The sequence below is a fragment of the Lonchura striata genome, chromosome 5, assembly GCF_046129695.1.
Source record: "Lonchura striata isolate bLonStr1 chromosome 5, bLonStr1.mat, whole genome shotgun sequence".
Taxonomy (NCBI): domain Eukaryota; kingdom Metazoa; phylum Chordata; class Aves; order Passeriformes; family Estrildidae; genus Lonchura; species Lonchura striata.
This window is the reverse complement of record NC_134607.1, coordinates 66634460-66654383: the sequence shown is the minus strand read 5'-3', so window position 1 is coordinate 66654383 and position 19924 is coordinate 66634460. Positions and strand designations below refer to the sequence as shown.

Genomic DNA, 19924 nt, shown 5'->3' with positions numbered 1-19924 from the left:
GCAGCAACAGTCAAGAAGGTAATGCTGAGACTTGAAAGACAGAAAGAGTAAAGCCAGCAGAAGAGACTCAGAGGCACATGATTTCCACATAATCCATGACAGACAGAGAGATGGATAAATTGTAAGCCCTGAATGTAGAGATACTCTGAGAAGTGTTCTTTGTAACAAAGCTTTCCACAGTTCAAGCCTTGGCTGATTCTCAGGACTCAGCTCCCAGATAACTGCAAAAACAATACCTAAGATGGTAGCCCAGACTGATGTGATAATTCAGCACAATTCTTCATCATTTCAGACTAAGCTAAACTGAATTATCCCACATTTGCTAGGGAGTCAGGGTGTACACAAAGCCATGTTTCTGTGGCTCAGATGCCACAAGGAAATTTCTGAAGTAACTTGACTGCATCTGAGCCCTCAGACCCAGAGCTGACCGATGTCTTTTTTTTGCAAACCAATGTTATGGAGTGGTTTGGGGAAAGCTGGACACTTTTATACCTCTTACCTCCAAATATTTATTATCTGAGCTGTACAGCATAGAGAGATGGGCTATTCCTAACTCAGCTCAGCAGTTCAGACCACTCACCAGGAGACTCAGAACAGATCTCCCTCCCACACAAAGCCCACACTTTTCATTTCTGTGTCACCTGTAACCTGCAGAATGGACAAAAGGATTCATCACATGAGAAGCTGTGGTGAAAAAAAATATCTGAATAAAATAGGTGGGCAAACAATTGCTTCATCTCTTATGTTCCCACAAGGCTGATGTGCAACAAGAGTTTTGTGCAAATACTTTAATCTTCCTTAGACATAAGCCATTTTTTCTTTCATGTAAATAAATTGTCTCATATTTTTTATTTTTCACAAAGTCTCTTTGGTTATTTATCTCCATTCCATATCTACAAGGACTCTAATTTTTCTTTGGCTTTTAGAAAGCAAGTGTTTCATTCCAATTAGAATCAGATATATGACTTCTGCTTCCAGGCAACCCACCTCCATTTTAGAACTGCAAGCAAGGATTATTTTTGCATTTGGATCTCTTCAAAGCATTGTGAGATACATAAATCTAAGTTGCAGTGAAACACTGAAAAGATAAAATGCTCCCCTAAAACTTGGGTATTTGTGGCTTAAATAAGATCTGTTCCCAAAAATTAATTCTGGGTGCTAAAACCAGACCTGGGATTATTGAGGGAACAAACAGCTATCAGGAGTGGGAAAAAAATTAAAACAAACAAACAAAAAAAAACCCAACCAAACAAAAAATCCATCTTATTTAAACTCCTCTGATTACAAGTAAAACTCAATTTTCTTTGCTGTATGTGCAGTAAGGTCTTGCTGTCTGCAAGAACTTGTCTCAGAGCTCAAATAAAAAGCCATGATGAGCTGCTAGTAATTCTGTTCCTCAGTCTCTCAGAAGGTTTCTTTATTGCCTCTCTAACTTCCATACACTCCTGTCTAACATCCAGCCACAGATGCAGTGATGGGAGACGACAGCAATTCCAAAATCATATTCCCTCCCACAGAGAAGATCTCATTCTACCATCAAGGAGACAGATTCTGTTCATTAGCAGTGTAAGCAAAAAGCACATGGATTATGGACTCAGCATGCATAAATCTGCTATCAGACCTGTTCCTTGCACCATGTAGGTGGTCCCAAATGTTTGCTGGCTTTATTTCTTGGGAGATTTGTAAGCTGCACCCTGTTTAAAGGCTGAACCTGTAAAAGGACTCTTCCTTGCCAGTGTCCGCCATGCACCATCCAGCGGGCACCTTACTTCTCTCCTTCATCCTGGGAAATTCCTGGCTGTGGCACTTGGAGGGCAGCTGGGGAGACCAGCCCATGGAAAGTCATGATTTTGTTAAACAGGCAGTTCACAACTCCTAGGACATGGCAAAGCAGCATTTTCAAATCAAAAGAGACTATTTTTGAGCCATGTATTTTCCACATCTGAAACGGACATTTTACCTACAATGGCTACAATTTTTCCTATTGTAAATACAGTAACCAAAATGTCCTGGTTGGCTTTGTTACTTAAGACCAGGCAGTTGAGGTACTCCCAGTCCCCCCATCTTTCTAAACACAGTAACAAAGCACTGGGGCTGTGCAGGGTGAATGACCCCAGCTAACCCCATCCCTGGAATCTGCCATTTGAAGGCTTCCAACCACATTGTTTGACAGCCATTAATGGACTATATCCCCACAGCACGGCAAACCCCTTCCTAATTGATTTGACCCTGTGGCAAAAATCACTGAAATGTCCTGTGCAATAATGTTCCCTTTTGCTCACCTCACAGCTACCCCTCGATCCTGTCTTTTGGCTCATGTCAGGAGAAGCCATTCCTCCCCTTGTACTGGGCAGGGTGAGGCCACACCTCGAGTTCTGCGCTCAGTTCTGGGTCCCTCTTTTCAGGAGGGACATGGAGGTGCTGGAGGGGATTCAGAGAAGGGCAGTGGAGCTGCGGAAGGGTTTGGAGCATGAGTCCTGTGAGGAGCAGCTGAGGGAGATGGGGGTGTTTATCCTGGAGAAAAGGAGGCTCACGGGTCACTTTATCGCCCTCTACAAATCCCTGACAGGAGGGTGTAGCTGAGGGGGATCAGGCTCTGGCACCACGAAATCAGCGGCAGGATGACAGGACATGGCCTCAAGCTGTTCCAGGGAAGGTTTAGGCTGGATATTGGGAGGAATTTCTTCACGTAAAGGGTGAATCGACATTGAAACGGGCTGCCCAGGGAGGCGGTGGAGTCACTGTCCCTGGAGGTGACTGTAAAGGAAAGTCTATAAGACTGTCTGTAAATCTGTAAAAACTGTAAAGGAAGTGGCAATCAGTGCCATTGCCTGGTTGACAAGGTAGTGCTGTCATAAACTGGACTCGAAGATCTCAGAGGTCTTTCCCAACCCCATCGACCCGCAGGATTCTTCCCCCTGAAGGGCAGCGCTCCCCACTCCACCTCGCAGCTCCATGAGGCGCTTGGCTCCCGCGCCGCTGGCTCCGCGGAGCGCAGGGCGGGAGCCGGGAAGGCGAGAGGGAAGCGAAGGAACCGGGAAAGCGAGAGGGAAGCGGAGGAGCCGGGAAGGCGAGAGGGAAGCGAAGGAACCGGGAAAGCGAGAAGGAAGCGGAGGAGCCGGGAAAGCGAGAGGGAAGCGGAGGAGCCGGGAGGTCCCCGCGGAGGAGGAGGCGGAGGCGGGGACGGCGGGGGAGGGCGGGCAGCGCGCCCGTCAGCTGAGCGGGGCGCTGCGGCCATGGGCGCGCTGTGAGGGGTGAGTGGGGCCACGTCCCTGAGGCCAGCCCAGGACGGCGTGAGGGGGGCCGGTCGCCATGGCCGCGCTCGCCCGGTGACTCGGCGGATCCGCGGTGGGCCTGCGGGGAGGGAGGGCAAGGCGGGGAAGCGCCGCGCTGCGGCTCCCGCGGGCCGGTCCGGCCCGGGCTCGGAGCGGCCGTGCCCGGGCAGCGGCGGCTGCAGGCGCCGCAGCCTCGCCGGCACCGCGGCGGGGTCCGCAGGAGAACGGGAAGAGGGGGCAGGAAAGCGAAAATGAAAGTTAAAAATCAGCGGAAGCGGGCTCTGGGCGTGAAAGGCGGCGACAGGGCCGGGCGGGCGGCGGGGCCCGAGTGCTGTCAGGGGTGGGAAGGGAGTGGGCGAGGCGGGAGTCTCCTTTCATTCCCAGAGAAATGAGCTCCTGAGGAAAGGCTGGTTAGCCCGAAAAACGTCTTGGGCATCGTGTTTGAGGCCCATGGGGGATTAACGTAGACTCACTGATACTCAGGTGTAGGTGGGTTAGGGGGATTGAAGGTGCCTATGTGCTTTTGCATGTGTTAATAAAATGAGTGTGTGATAATGCTTTCTTTATAATTGGGCAAGAAATTGAAAGTTTTCTCTTGGCAAACCTCGTAACAGCTGCTTCGGAGATGTCCAGCAAGCTGAAGGGCGGTCCTGCTGAAAATGGAGAGCATTCCAAGAGTAAAATGGAAAATGGAGTGGACAGCATGGCTCCCCCAGCCCTTAACACCTACACCCCAGAAGAGATGGTGCAGCAGATGAAAGAATTAATCACTGAGAACAATGAGTTAAAAGGTGAATGCACACATGTGCTGGTCTTAAAATGCAAGAGCCCTGAGTCTCTTCTGAAGGGTTTGTTTGTGCTATGAGTATGAATTCTGTGCTTGTTTGCCCTTGCTGAGTAGCATTTGCTGTATAAACAACTCTGCAAGTGACAGTGCCAGTTTGATAATACACATCAATAGGATATTTGGTAGCACACATCAAATTGAATTAGTGTGGTAGATTAGAGGGAGAACAACCCAATGTAAGGGTGACTTATTTGCTCTTGAGTTTTATATATAAGCACTGTGGATTTTAGAGGGTGACATGAAAAATCTCTTCCTATGATGTGCTATTTGCTCACCAACTTCTAAAGGATTTTTTTGGTTTGTATTGTAGAACTGTTTGATCCATTACAAATACTTTACCAAAGCTGGATTAGGATTGGTGGGTACTGTACCTTCCATACTTCAAAAAAGAGTGGTGGCTATGGCTGGATACATCTGGGAGAAACCAGTAGCCTTCCCTGAAAATTCCTAATTATTTGAGTCCTTTGTGTGAGATACATTTGCTTCTGGATCTGAAATGTAGCTGTCAGTTATTTTTTCCTTTAAATGGCTAGAGCAAAACCTGGGGGATCTGAGAATTTTCTGTGTAAAAGACAGAGGTATCTCACTGTTTATTTGACAGCAGAGCATGAAGTCACATATCTCCTGTGTTGTGATTTTACACTGGTGTTTAAATTCCTCCTGAATCATTTCTGGACGTGGTCCAACTTTTCTGTCTCATGGGAATCTAGCAGGAAAGTTGTTTGTAGAAGTATGTCTGTAATTTTGCTGAAAGGTCTTATAGAAGATAATGTTCTGGGACATATTTACAGCTGGCGTAACCCATAACATGCAGAATCATTCTCCAGAATATTTTTTTTCATAACCTGAAGGATTTATGGGCAGTTTATCATATGACATCAGGATGCAATGGAAATTACTGGAAAGTACAAGTATAAAGGATTTTTAAGTAACCAGCTTTGAGTTGTTTGCTTTAAAAAAAAGCATGTCTAAAATAATTTCACTGACTCTGCCTAAAAATCTTGTCAGCATTTTGCAGTAGTAAGACTGATATTGTTACATACTGACTTTGTTACTCAAAGATTTGCCTGTAGGTTGTTTGGTATATTTTTTCAGTGCTTGCAATCGAATTTTAACCAAATGTTGGGGGAGAATGTTGTTGGTCATATTTGAGACATTTTATTTGATAGCATCGATTTCCATGCAGAAATTTACTAGTGGAGGATGTTTTCCCTGCCAAGTCTCAGTAGTTTCAGAAGCTCAGTTCAGCAGTTTGATTTGGGCTGATCATGTAAATACCACACACAGCAAGATACCAAGTATCTCTTGTGAGCAATCCTTCTGGCTTCTTAGTTTAGGAAAAAGTCAAGAAATCAGTGAGTGTGAGCATGTGATCTCAGCAGTGGATTTAAAGCTGTTTATTGTAGTGCTAACGGACTATGATAAGTTTAGTTTTGGTATTTAAGGTATGCCAGACAGAGGCTCATATTTCATACCCAATTATTGCCAACCCATTTGATGCTGAAGAATGCTGAGCTCAGTGTAGTGGAAATCTGCTGTTTCATGGACAGAGGATTAATGTGATTCAATACCTTCTCTCTGGCTACCATTTAGAGGCCATGAAGTTGCACAACCAAGCTATGAAGGACCGATACGAGGAACTTTCCACATGGAGAGAGAAGCAGAAAGAAGAACGAGAATTTTATGAGTTAAAGTTTAAGGAGGCAAAGCAGTGCTTGCAGGCCAAGTGCATTGAAAATGAACAGCTACAGCAGCAACTTCAGAGCTTAAAGGAAAGAGAAGAAGGAGCTGAAATGGTAAATAAGGAATTGGTTAGATTGACATGCTTTTGAGTTGAAAATCTGGACCATTCAGTCCCTTCTATGATTCTAGGATTCATCACACTGGGATGGTTTGGAGATTTGTTAATATCTCCATTTTTATCCTTAGCTCTAAGCAATGGTCTTCACTTGACTTACTTTATAAAGTGAGGCCTTTCAGAGTGTAGTAAGAGAAAAATATGGCACACCTGAGATAATTTAGTTTTTTTGTTAGCATTTAGTAAATAATAATTCAACTTTTTAACATAATAAATAAGAACTGGCATTTCTTGCGAATTTTTCATTTATTCTTGGATATCTCTTTACTTTATCCTTCCCTTTACTTGTTAGATTATCTGGCTCTCATCATTTAATTGCTTTTTGTATTGTTTTTCCAGGAGCATGTTTTCAGGGAGAAGTCAACCTGTAAACAAGCAAAAAAAAAAATTATGCTCCATCTATTTTTATTATATCAGTTTTCTTTTCTGAAAGCTGTTTTGCTGAGGTCGGATTAGATCTGTGCTTCTGCTGCTCCATTTGAGTCTGACTGAGCTTTCTCTCTGTGTCCTGCCTTTGGCCCTGTTACACATCATTTCTAATGTTGCAGGTGCTTGCACAGTAACCAGGCAACATTTTGCAGGTGGTACTGAAGGTATCTGTGGGCAAAGGTGACCAAAACAAAACCTGCTTTGTCTCCCAATTGTCATGTGAAAAGTTAACTAAGAAGTTCCATGCAGAGCCAAACTGATGCATTCTGGTGTCTGGTACCTCCAAGACCCATGTGGATTCTCTGCTGTCTGATGAAAAATGAGTGTATTAACCTTTTTCTCAACAGAGTCAGTAGTAGACTCTCCCTTCCTCCTGACTGTTTTATGGAACTCCATAAGAAATGTGTTGGCATGTAAATCAAAATTGGCCAATAAGATCAGAAGATGCAAGGGGGATGAAAGTCATGCTTAAATAGTGTGATTGTGTAAGTATTACTTACACGGTCTTTACAGACTGAAAGCTGTGTTTCAGGATTGTCAAGAAAGTTCAGGATTTAATAAATTGTTCAGAATTTCATAAATATGGAATATTTTTTAAGGGAAAGTAGAGGATTTATAATCTTTCTATCTATTGTAGAACTTCTTGTGAAGTATGCTGTTGCCAGAATTTTCCAGCCTGCTTGAGAAATTTAAAATCTGTCTTCTTCCCTGGAACTGAGTCTAAATGCATCCTCTTACAGTATAAGCACAAAATTAGAGGCAGCAGTAGGTCAGAGGGGCAGAGTGGTATTGTGGGATGAGAGACACTGTCGACACAGAGATAATTTGGAGATTTGGCATAATCATATCTTAGAATGTAATTCAGACTCCAGGAATTGTTCAGACTTTGCATTGATGGTATGTGCTGTAAGAAGGGCATTATCAGGAGGTGGATGCTCAGATTACAAAATGAGGAAGAAACAAACTCACAGAGAAAGTTTCATGATGGGGAGCAGCATTTAAAGGAGAGGAAAAAATGAATCTTGCTGGTTGTATAGAGGCTTAAGAGAGGGTTTTGAGTAACCTAGAGAAAGAGAAAAGGCAGAAGGCAAAAGAGATGTTCATGATTGGAAACAGGGAAGTTTGGGGAGAATCTCTGAGGAATAGAGACTTTGTGGAAGGAATCTAGGACTTTGTATGAAGGTCGAGGAATTGGGAAGATTTTTACTTAGAAATAGGGTACAAAGAAGCTAGAAGGTGGGGAAAGGCTAAGAATGGGGTGTGTGGAAAAGTTCTCTGCCACTGGTCTTTTCTTCCTTGGATTTTGGTTAGATCTGGGAGAAGAGGAATAGGGATATGGGTGAAAAAATTCAGTAATTCTGGAAGTCAATTGATACTCTGTGTGGTAGCAAAAGGCATAGATTCAGGCAAAAATTTACATCCTAATTATGTGTGCATTCAGAGAACCAGTCCCATATTTTCCAGCAGTGGGATGCCCAGTGTTTGATTTACTTGGTTTCACAGTTTAGACTCCTTGCTGTTGAGTGAACCAGAACATCCTTTAGGCATCTGTACTGTGGGTTTTCAGGCAAGCCTGAACAGAAAGGAAGGGATGTGGGACAGTGTTGCATTCAGGCTGTGTGCTCCTTGCCTAGAGTTCCCTTTTGGTTGGCTAATGCTGGTGTGTTTATTCCAGGAGGGCTGCATGGCTCCCGAGAAGGAAGTGAAGCAGCTGAAGTCCCAGGTGCAGCGGCTCCAGGCTGAGAAGGCAGATCTGCTCGCCATCATTTCAGAGCTGCAGGTCAAGCTGAACATCTCAGCAGAGGATTCCTTTGTGGAGATTGGGATGAGTGTAAGTAAAGGGAACAACAGGAACACAGTAACCTGCAGCCAGGTGCCAGGCTAAATAATTGTGTCATTCTTTGGTTTCCTACATTACCTGCCATAGAGCACTTGTGTCTTACAAGATAGCGTAAAAGTAGTGGTAAAGGACTTAGAATTAGTTTTTGTCCTTCCCCTTTAAAGCTGTAAGCAAATTAATTTCATAGATAGCCTGTGTTGCACTAGCTAAAAATGTTAACTCTTGTCTTAGTTGAAATTTCTGGGAACATCAGTACTATGTTTTGTTAAGGGGCAACACCTGTGCATAAATTTTGAAAATGGAGCTTACTTCCTACTGACAGATAAATAGAGATGCAGACAAACAAAACTTGAGTGCAAAACTCTAGAGAGTATTCCCTAGAGGCAAAAAATGTACTTTTTTTACTGTTCTTGTATCTGGAAGATCTTCACAAACTGAGATGTGAAAATGCAGTCCTCTGATACCCTTCTATTCCCCATGTCCTCTCTCTGGAAAGTAGATGTGGAACAAGAAATTTTAAAAATGTAATTAAAATATGTTTGGAGTTGTCAGAGAAAACTCGGGGTGCATTCTCCTTTTTATTTGCTAGAAGGATTCTTCTTTGGGCTACAAAGCAGGGTTTGTAGGAGTGGGAAGTTTGTCAAGGAGTTGGGTTTGTAGTGGGAAAGAAGAGTGGTTCATTTAGGAGGCTGGAGAGTGATCTCTAGGCTTATATTGAACGTCACCTGCAATGCCATTGACTTGCTGTGTGGTGCCCAGTCATCTTCACAGGGGAGAGTGGCTGTGGAAGTTGCTGCTGAATGGAGAAGGGCAAATCTCATTGTTGTTCCTATTCTCTAATCAAGCTGGAAGAGATACAGGGAAGGGCATGTGAAGTATTTAAATTAAGAATTTCCAAACATGAAGATTATCTGTGAGAGTTTTTTATTCATGTGTATTGCCATGATAGCAATTCTCCCTGTTTTTCTTCATTCTTTAATTCAAATAAATAAAGTCCTTCTGTCCTTCTTAGATAAAATACTGAGCTAATAGTGTTTTTTTCTCTCCTAGGAAGGGGAAATAAATACAATTGCAAAGGAACATCAAGAGAATAGTGGTGAAATGCCAAGTAATGTTGCTGTCTGCATGTACGTAGGTTCTTGTGTGATATGTGTGATTCAGACTTCTGCCTCAGGTTTTGTTTTCAATGTAAGGGAACTTCTTTCTGTTAGGAATGCACTAGAAAATCCTCTTTTTCTTTGCTTTGCACCCCTCCATTGCAGTAGCTCTACCTCCTAGCATGCAGTAAGACCCTCAGCTCTCTGACATTTTTTCTTCCAATTTTTACTGGCTGACAAGAGGTAGTGCTTATTCTGGCCAGTTGGTCAGGCATTTATGGACATTCTGACTTGCCAACTCTTCAGGCTTTTAAGGGAGGCCACAGAGAAAAGACAAAACTAGAGGCTACAGGGACTTCTTCCTCCTAATCACTGGAGACCATCTAATAGAATATCTGTCTTCTACCCAATTATACTGATGTTGGTAAGAGTTAGAGGTCTTATAGTCTTTCAGATATGACCCTGTTGGAGTGTGGTTGGTATGAAGTGTATCCATGATGGCGTAGACACACAGTGCAATACAGTCATTGCTTTTCAGGTTATTGGGTTTAAGATAGCAGCATTCTGTTCAGGTTACTTCTCAAAATTTGATCTTTACATCAGCTCCAGGACACAAGGGACTTTCTTGCCCCTGGCTGAACCTTTACTCCTTGTGGACATAGACATCTGATACTGTTCAGCTTTCCATTTTGGATACTGCCCAGTTTAGCAGCTAGATGGTTTTGGCTGAACTCTTATTTACTTTGTGTCTTTGCTTTTGAAAGGGAGGGATACAGAAAATGCTAAGGACATAGCAGGCCAGAAAGCTGTGCTCCACATTGTCAATCCTATGTCATTGCAAGGGAGAGCAGTGCTTCAGTGTAGTATCAGAGAAACTTGTCCCTCAGCATGCAGATAAGAAGTTGAAGGAGGAAAAAAAAAAACTGTGTCACAGTTGTGGACAAAACTGAAGGAGCTGCTGACCACAGACCAAGCTGCAAGTTTTAAGCTTGCTGTTGTGGTTTGTGAGAACACTGATTATGAGAGGACATTCTCTGTGGAACTTGCTTACCTTTGGAGGAGAATCTGGGCCATATCAACAAGAACAGAGGGCATACATACCTCTTAAAATATTTCCAGTGTCACCACGTGTCTTTGTCCAGCACTGAAACTTTAGATGGGTGCTGTTAACAGGTTCAATGAAATGTGATCCACTCAGGATGGATTTATTTCTGTAAGGGTAGAACTGCACTAAAAATCCCCTGATAAAAGTTATTTACTTAAAATATCCTGGCTGAACACTGTCTTTTGGGTATTGAATTTTGCTCACTAGAGGTTTCTAGCTCTCAGAAGCACACAGAAGACTCTGCTTTGCTTTCTTTTCTGAACTACAAAAGCAGAACTTTTAACACATGCTGAGACTTTTTAGAGCTGAGAACTTTTTACAGCTGAAACTCTGAAATATACAGCCTAACTTGCTTGTCTTCCATACAGTTCAGAGATTTTGACTTTCTGTCTAGATGGCCATAAAAATGGATATAATGGAACACAGTATTTTAACACTTATCCTATTTTTTGGAGCTTTATATTAGTTCTGGTTCAATTTACAGTAGCAAAATATGATTTTGAAAAGAGCTATAGAATGTGAGGAGACTAAAGCATTAAAGAAATTTTTTTCTGAACAAGAAAGTGATTTCTGATGACAATTTTTAGTGGGATATGCTTTCTTTTCCATAAAGGAGTGAGGCAGAGATCAGAAATGTTCTGTGCTTTATTGGGGAAAAAAAGTTGTTTGTAGAAATATACAGCAGCACTTTGCAGAAAGGGCTGCAAAATAGGTCAGAATAAGTGCATTGGGTTTTGTAATGTCATGACTGCTTTTGCTTTCCTAGCTTAAGTGCTGAATTGTTCCCTCCACTGGAAGGGGACTTCCTCTGTTCTTCATTTGCACAGACAGGAGCTGTGGCTAGTGGTCTTGGCTCTTGGCAATTGGGGATGAGCCCTTCACAGAGCACTGGTTTCCAACACTGTGTGAATTGGTGGCCTCTCAGACTGGATTAGGGAGTGTGCTGTTAAAGGGGTAGCTGTTGTTATTTACTTCTGGTTTGGTTTGAAGCAGGAGCAAATCTGCAGATGAATCTAAGAATTTGGAATCTGAGGAGCTAACTGTGAGCCAGCTGCTCTGCTGCCTTAGAAATGAAACTCAGAAGAGGGAAAAACTTGAGAAGGAGCTGGAGGATCACAAAGAGAGGTATGAAGTAGGCACACTGTAACATTTGGAGCTGTTTTCTTTCAGGGCTGCTGCAGTTACCAAGTCTCTGAATGATCAGCAACAAGCTGAAATATTGGTGTGATTTGGGGAATTTTCCTGAGCACTCAGTTGTAATAACATTTTGTAGTTGTCCATATAGGGATAAACCACAGTTTTTTTCCAAGGGATTTTATTTTGATTTCCTGAAGTGCCACAGATCGAGGCAAATTACCCATTTCCTCTTGGGTTTGAACTATCCATGGGTTATTCAGAAAGATAGGATGACTAGTTGAGGCTATTCTCTCCATTCACTCCTCCGTAGTTATTTGGCTTTGTATGAATCATCTCTGTGTGGGGCCTTAACCAAATCACTGTCTAAAACAGGATTATAGTCCTCTTCATGATACAGGCTACATTCAGCAGTGTGTGAGCTTGCAAAAGCTCCTTAGAAATGTCTAAAATAAGTTTTAATTCCAAACTTTCCTAAGAGAGTTTCCACAGTGAGACCTGTATGAGGGTCTGTCTCAGCTCAGTTCTGTGGGTGTAAATCAGCACGACTGTTCAGGAGTGGCAAATTCCCCAGGAAGTTCCAGATCCTCACTTCAGAGAAACAGACTAAGACATTATCTACTATGAAAGGTTGGTATCACAGTAGTTGCTTCTATGTGGTCTTCCTAGAAGAGGTCATGAGCCATAACCAAACAATTCTTAGAAACCTCAGCCCCTAAAAATACCACAGGAAAACAGAGACAATATTAATCACTGGATTCAGTGAACAGAATTACCTATTTCCAAAGAGTTGGCAGTTTTGGACTGTACCAAAGATCAGTCCCTTTGGACTGAATGTCATGACCTTCATCACACCTGCAGACTTACACATCCATTTTAATTAAATGTACACAGCATCCTGTGTTCTTCAAGAACCCCCATATTGTGCAGGCCTTCCTGCATGTCTGTGCTTTCCATTATGCCTTATTGGGTTTTTTTGTGGCTGTGATGTTACAAAGAGAGTCATCACTTGCATGAAATCCTTGCATAGTCACAATCTCACCTGAAGCATAAGCCAAATCCATCATTATTGGCTCCTTCTCTTTTCCAGACTGTCAAAGCTGGAGAAGGAGACCAGAAGCTGCCTGGAGAGTGGGACACAAACTGAACAGGAAGAAGAGAGTTCAGAAACTGTAAGTTCCTGTCCTCAGTCAAGATATAACAACATACAGCTGACTTGAGGTCACCAACCTCAGGGTCTAGATTTCCACTTGCACTCAGGGAGCAAAGGGCAATTGTCCTGCACAGGTAATGGAAGTGAACTTTGATATATCTTAGAGGTGGTTCCAAATTACACCACTGCAAAGGCGTGGAATTGGGAGCCAAGTATTCAGGAAGCTTGGCATAACTGCAGTTACACCACATTGCCCTGGCCATGCCCAGTGAACAGAGAGAAATACCATAATGTCTCCAATGGTTTCTTCAGAAATCATCTAGGCTGTGTGAATTTCCTTGCTCCTGCCCACGTCAGCTGTTTGATCAGAATCCAGTGACAGCATACTGGAAAACAGACTTTAAATGTGGAGTTCATGTGGCACCTGCTTTAGGTTTGTTCATGTTTCTAGTGGGATTACAAAGGTGGGGCATAACTATCTTGGACTGAGACACAGTTCCAGGCAAAAACTTAGTCCTGATGTTCTCCATCAAGATTTGAAAGAGTGCTGGGGTTGGGATTCAGCTCCAGTCAGATGCTTAAACTTCTGTGCTTGAAGCTGCAAGCTTCTGTGTGAGGTGAGAGTGCAATCCCATAGCCTTGGTGGTCCATGCTGGTTCAGTGCAACTGCATAATACAGGCAACTAAGTGTGCTTGTATGTGAGTTTCTGAAGTGCTGCATGGGACTTGGAAATATGCTATGGGACCTGCTGGAAACCTGTGCCCTTCTGAAGGTCAGGAGAAGTATTTCAGGGCAGGGCTGGGTTGGTTAAACAAGACTAGTCTGCAGTCAGGCCAAGAGATGCCCTTCCTAGGGAAAGCAGATGACGTCTCAGTTAATTAATGTTTTCCAGTGCTTTTATCTCCACTTTGCATGAGTTACAGCCTGGGCCCAATACTCCTCATTGAAGTGGACACTGAGGTCAGCACTTGTGCTTTTGTTGGCAGCTGTTTCCATGTACACTGTTGGATTTCTTCAGAGGCTCTTGTCAGCAGAACTCATGTTACTTGCCTCTGTGGTAAAATGTAAATCTTTAGTGGAACAATGAAGGGGTGCAGTGTGGAATAATTGTGAAGCCTTGTAGATGAGACCTTATTACTGAATACAGACTGTAACTGTGCAAACTAACTTAGGCTGTTTTCTCTGGAGTGAGACTTCCTACTTATATTTCTTAGCCTGTAACTTTACTATCTTGAATTGTCCATACATAATTTTCAATTTTTCTCTAAAAGGTTGGCAGTGAAGTAGAAGCCCTGAATCTGCAAGTCTGTGCTCTGTTTAAAGAGCTTCAGGAAGCCCATGAGAAGTTAAAAGAAGCAGAATTGATTCAGAAGAAACTGCAAGAAAAGTAAGGCTCAGAAGAGCAAAAGTTCTGTCACGACACTCAGTACATACTTGTATGACAACTCCCATCTTAGGAAACTCACCAGCTCAACAAATATCAACTTAAATAACTCTTTCATAGAAGTTCTGTTAAAGAGTGCTCCTTCTTTGTAAGTGGTGAAGTGCAGAAATACAGCAATTGTCAGAAAATCTGAACTGCCAACCTAGTTCTACAAATAGAACCTGAGTGCCTTGAATTATAAGATTTGAGTTTTAACCCTTCATGAAGTAAAGAAAAATCTTTTCTGTTTTCTCCTTCACATAATCAATCCCTATTCTGGCTTTAGGGGGAAAAGCCAAGGGATTTGGTTATAGCCTTTCACATGAGCTGTCTGGACTTTTGAAGAAAATGGTTTAGGTTATAAAAGTGGTTACAAGACCGTCACTTTTTTGCTTAGTTTCCTGTCAAAATCCAGTTCTTTTAGATTCATAATAGTAAGAAAATAAATGTTGGTTTCTATAGCTTTGTTTTCTGATGGTTGTGTATAGACTGGTTTTTGTTTTCCCATGTTTTTCATCAAAATAAGCCTTTAAAATTGAACCATACAAATACTCCTTTTTGCTATGTGCCTGATGGGAAAAATCCATCAGGAGAGGGTGAACAGAAGAGATCAGTCTTTTTTTTCCTTTTCTATTAGGTGCCAAGTACTGGAAAGAAAAAGCTTGGCTGCTGCATCAGAATTGGAGGAGAAGCAGCAGCTAATATACACCATCAAGAAGCTGGAACTTCAGGTAGAGAGCATGCAGGCAGAGGTCAAGCTGGAACAAGCCAAGACACGTGAAGAAAAGTGAGTGTGACTTGGTTTTATATTCCAGGGAGGTATTGTCAGTGAAGAAGCAAAGTCCAAGGGAACCTGGCCAAAGGGGAATTGAATCTCAAGTACTACTTCTGTGTCCTGTGCCCTTTGAAACTATGCTGTGTTTGTAGAGTATGAAGTAGAAGTTTGTATTCTTTCGTCTACTGACCCTCACTTAGGAATACCTGAGCTGTCAACTCTGACTTGTATCTTCCTTTAATCATAAAGTCCAAGGTGGAATAGAGCCACAAGTGGAAGAACAGAGAGGTGACAACAGCTGTGGCACTGACTAGCAGGGGTAAATGCGGACACATCCCAGAGGGAAGGGACAAGTCAGGTGGTGACAGTGCTGGGAAAGTGGCATTAATGAAGAGGTCTGCAATCCCTACAATATGTTTGCACTAGGAGAGTCAAGTGTGTGGTCAGGTCAGGCTGAGGTAAAGAGAGGCTGTTTGCTTTGGCTTCCTGTTCCCTTTCATGTGCAGTCCATGTAAGGAGTGTGAAAATGTCAGTCCAAGCTGTTCAGAGAGGCTGAACTTCCTGAAGGACACATCTTCAGCTGCTGCAGAAGCTGCTCATTATCTTTGGACTCTGTTTCTGGTTATTCTGATAAATTCTTCTTCACTTGAAGTCTGAGTCAAGACTTGGATGTCTGCCTAAGAGGGGTGTTACATTTTGAACAGAATTTGTAAGCTTCATATAAAAAAACTGAGTGATGGATTCTTCAATACGAAATGCAGATGATCAGTAAGGACATTGGTTTGCACTTAGTCCATGGATAGAGCAGCACACAACTCATTGGAAGAGAGATGTTGAGACATGAAGCATGACGTTTTCTCACCAGAAATGCACACTGATTTGCAAGGAGCTGGTAGTGGATTTTTTTAAGTTCTAACATTATTTAGATTTCAGATAATTGTTTCAAACCTTCGTCTCTTTTCCTGTCATAAACAGGGCAAGATACAATAACCTCCAGGATTCATATAGCAAAGTCCTTCCAGAACTCACCGAGGCAATGAAAACAATTGATGAAATGAAACGCAAAGAGGTAAACTCATCGCAAGAAGAAATCATAAGTGGTGAGGGGGAAAGGATGAGAAAACATCTTTAGGATCAAATTTGGGCAGGAAACAACTGTCATCCCTTCTACATAATTGCATGCAACATAGCAGCACTGCTCTGATAAACATGGTTCCTGTGCTGTCATTTACAGAAAACTTTATCTACACATCAGTACTTCCACAGTGTTTTCTGGGTAAGGTCTTATCTGCAATGCATTGCAGCAGAGTCCAGTCCTTAGACAGAAGTGATAGATACATCAGTGTTCCTGCAGCTTCATTTATATATATTTACTTTCCCATATTTATGGGAAAGTAAATCTCTACGCATTTTTGTATTCTTAAATGCCTGCCACAGTAAGGTCTTATCAGGAACTGAAACACCATGGAAGTGCTACATTGTTCTGTGTAGTTTCAGAAACTAGGAAAACGTCTTTTACAGTGTCCACTAGGGGGTTGTCTTTTAATTTGATACAATGTAGTTTGAAAGCTCACAACTAATCTTTAAGGTAAAATATCAGTCACCACTGCTGTCTTAGTCCAAGTTCCTTTGGTGACCAAAATGGGAACCTTTTCCAATGACAGGAGGAGTAAGAAGCAGACTTTCACTTAGAGGAGGGTCAGAGTTCATCTCATAATCCCAGTTCTTCTTTGCAGCTGGACAGAGTAGACAAAGCAGTGGTGGAACAACTGACAGCAAAGGTGAACTTGGCAGAACAAGCCCTTGCTGCAAAACAGCTCCAGATAGATGAAATGAAGCAGTTAATTGCTAAGCAAGAGGAGGACCTTGAAACTATGTCTGTGCTCCGTGCTCAGGTATCAGCTCTTCTTTACAAACTGGCTACTTCCCTGAAACCAGGAGGTATTGAATGGCTCACTCTGGAATGCTGAATACATTTTCTCAACTTCAAAGCATAACACCCTTTACTTGGATTGCCTTGCAGATACCTGCAGAGCCTTTACCCACTGTATTCTAGGGCTCTGTAGGAGGAGCTGTGTATGCTGGAGTCTGGCACAACAAACAGAAGTTGGGAGTAGATGGGTATTTAGAACCACTGGCCTAAGAATCACTGCATATGTTCTAGGAATAATTTTACTCAAACCAGCATGTGTTAAGTGACTAAAAGGGGTTTGCCTCATATTTAACACACAGAACTGGCATCTTGGCCTGGTTCCACTATCTGAGCCACAGATTTGTCAGTGTAACTAGTCAAGTCACTCACTGCTTGTCTGTGCCTCTTTCCTGCCTCTATAGAGCAGAGGCAATACCTGTGCCCCAGGAAAGACACAAAAGACTATCTTTTACAGAGTCCAGAAAGTGTTAGGTCTCCTTCACCTTGTGAGAAGTGCAGGTCTTGGCTTTGCAGTGTTTAGAGTAGATCCATATTATGATACAGATTTGTGATTTTGACATGTAATATACAAATACTGTTCAGTCAAAGTTACAAATTTTCATTTCTGATCTCATTTCTCTGATCAGATGGAGGTTTATTGTTCTGATTTCCATGCTGAGAGGGCAGCAAGAGAGAAGATCCATGAGGAGAAGGAGCAGTTGGCTGTCCAGCTGGCATACCTACTAAAAGACCAGCAAAATCTTGAAGATCTTGGCCGGTGAGAACAGACTTTGGCTGAACTGCCTTTGCAATGTCCTGTTACTCTGTTACTGATGTTGACCAACATTGTCTTTGTGAGTGTCGTAGTAGAAAGGCAAATAACTTTGCAGACATTTCTTGCTTAATTTGAATTTAAAAGGAGAAAAAAAAGTGAATTTACTGACTTCTCAGTTTTCTGGTAGAATCTCTGTAAAGTGTGTTAGTTCTTAGTTGGGTGCCTTAGTAAGCTTTCATTTCATATGATTCATGCTTGGTAAATTCTCCCTGTTGATCCGTGTGAGTTTCTTTGGCTTTTGGCCTCAGTTTTAGCTGTGAATCTGCAGCTAATTTTGCTGTGTGTGCCAGGGATATCTGCTGCTTCTCTGGGAGGTAGTGGTGAGTACATAGTTCTGAATATGGTGGTGGTTGAATCAAGTTACATTTCACATTAACTGTACAGGGTCCTTTTTTGGTATAGCTTGCTTTTCTACTTAAAGCAAATTTGCAGTTTTCCCTGAACAGCTGAGAGTCCTTGGAGTTTTCCAGAGAAGGGTGCCCTAGATCCCTAGGTGTGTGGCTGCCCAAATCCTGCTGCTGGTGTCAGTTGCATGACCCTGATTTCAGGAGACCTCTGGCATGAGCTCACAAAGCAGTGGCATTTCTAGGTCCTGTTTCTGAGCAGCAGTTGTGAACTAAATGCATGACCAGTTGACAGGAGTCTGTTTTCAGAGCCCTTGACTTGTTTATTCTCCACAGAACCTCTCTGGCAGAGATGCAGAGTCGCCACGGAGCCAGGATGCCGGATCGGGAGCACTCACCTCACCTTGTCCAAAGAGGTACTGCAGGCACTTTCTCCAGCCCTTGGGGTCAGGTTCAGGTTAACCAGCTTTGCTTGGCTGCAGACAGCTTCCCTGTGGTTATTCTGGCAGCTGGGTAGCTGCAGAGAGCAAAATCAGGTAATATAATAGTTAATCATTTATCTTCTCTGCTTACAGGAACTAATAGTCAAGATTGGCCAGAGCAGCGGAATATTTCAATTTATTCATGTCCGAAATGTGAAGAAATTCTACCTGATTTGGACACACTGCAGATTCACGTTATGGACTGCATTAATTGAGTGATGCCCTCCAATTCTTTGTCCTCTGGAATTTCACCTGCCAAACACTTGGGGTTTTTTCCTTCTTGCTCAAATAATACTCAGCTCTCTTATGTCCTTTGAAGAAGGTTTTCAGGGTTTGCTTATTAATTCAATGGGAAAAGGATAAAACTCTTCCCCTGCTGTGTAGTCACTAATGTTGTTGTAATCTGCTTTAGGGAAGGAGTTTTCTTGGATTAACAACATGGTTGTGCTACAGAACTTGCAGTGTGTCTGCTGCTATGAAACCTTTCAGGAATATTCCCCTGAAGTGCTTTGCTCTATGGCTACTCTGCAGAACAGGGCTGAATCACTGAAGTCAGAGGAGAGATGAGATATTTGCTGATCAAATATATTTATATATATAAAAAATATATATGTGAGCCTGTAAATACTTCATCTCTTATATACTATATACCAGGAAACTAATACACAAAAAAAGCTGTTTGAGAAGCTTTCAGCAAAATGGAATAGTGCTGTATTCATCAAGAATTTGAAGTGAACCCTGCTCTTTCTCCAGATGGCCATTTCATTGCTGTCTTTGTGACCATACTAATCTGATGTTAAATTTTTGATGGCTTATGTAACTTCTTGCTTTAGCCAGATGTGGGTAAGGTTTAAAACAGATCAGCTAGGTCTGATATATGTAGCTCCTGCTCTCTCAAGTCCCTTGGTTTTATAGAACTGTTAATTTTTATGATGTTGTCTTAATTTTTCTTTGTTATAATAAAAGCATTTGAACTTGTACAGTATCGTGGTAGAAGGCACTGAGATGGATGTAACCTAATTTAAAAAGAGTAGAGTGGATTTTCATGTATCAAAATAAATCTATTACAATTATAAAATTTATCTGTGCCTATAAGTATGCGGGAGACTGGAACAAGATTTCCTATGTCTGAAAAGCTTGTGTAGAAACAACTGTAGTGGATTAGTTCTATTCTTGTCCTCCCAGGTGTTTTTAGCTCAACAAAAAGGAGACAATCCCTTTATTGTCGTTTTGTCATTAATCCAAGTAAGTTTTTTACTTTGCTTGTTGTCACTGTTGTTCTAATTATCACTTTTAGACTCTGGATTTTTATTTTCTGTTATAGTTCATCTATCACTTCACCCATCATTTCAGATAACACAAGGGCTGATTGTTGTGAAGAGGTATTCATCAGCCTCATCGCAACCTTCTTCTT

General features: G+C 42.3%; 1 protein-coding gene across 7 annotated transcripts; it reads left to right on the top strand.

The window, feature by feature from the left end:
• The first annotated feature begins 3149 nt into the window (after positions 1 to 3149).
• OPTN (optineurin) lies at positions 3150 to 19588 on the top strand. Of its 7 annotated transcripts, none has more exons than XM_021530991.3 (14): positions 3150 to 3254; positions 3890 to 4066; positions 5716 to 5918; positions 8085 to 8240; positions 9300 to 9376; positions 11445 to 11576; positions 12676 to 12757; positions 14011 to 14126; positions 14800 to 14949; positions 15913 to 16006; positions 16674 to 16832; positions 17497 to 17627; positions 18365 to 18444; positions 18604 to 19588. In XM_021530991.3, exons 2-14 carry the CDS (start codon positions 3901 to 3903, stop codon positions 18723 to 18725), a joined length of 1668 nt encoding a protein of 555 aa, XP_021386666.1. In that variant the 5' UTR covers positions 3150 to 3254; positions 3890 to 3900; the 3' UTR covers positions 18726 to 19588. The 7 variants fall into 7 exon arrangements, with proteins under 7 accessions (XP_021386666.1, XP_021386663.1, XP_077639802.1 ...); XM_021530988.3 differs by having other exon boundaries at positions 11442 to 11576; XM_077783676.1 differs by having other exon boundaries at positions 8085 to 8244; positions 9304 to 9376.
• The last annotated feature ends 336 nt before the right edge of the window (positions 19589 to 19924 follow it).

Bases quoted from the DNA above. Each gene is read 5' to 3' on its own strand.
- OPTN (XM_021530988.3), top strand. From the start codon at position 3,901: ATGTCCAGCAAGCTGAAGGGCGGTCCTGCTGAAAATGGAGAGCATTCC. The intron at 8,241-9,299 runs GTAAGTAAAGGG...TTTCTCTCCTAG, and splicing joins TTGTGGAGATTGGGATGAGT to GAAGGGGAAATAAATACAAT. The intron at 16,833-17,496 runs GTATCAGCTCTT...TTCTCTGATCAG, and splicing joins TGTCTGTGCTCCGTGCTCAG to ATGGAGGTTTATTGTTCTGA.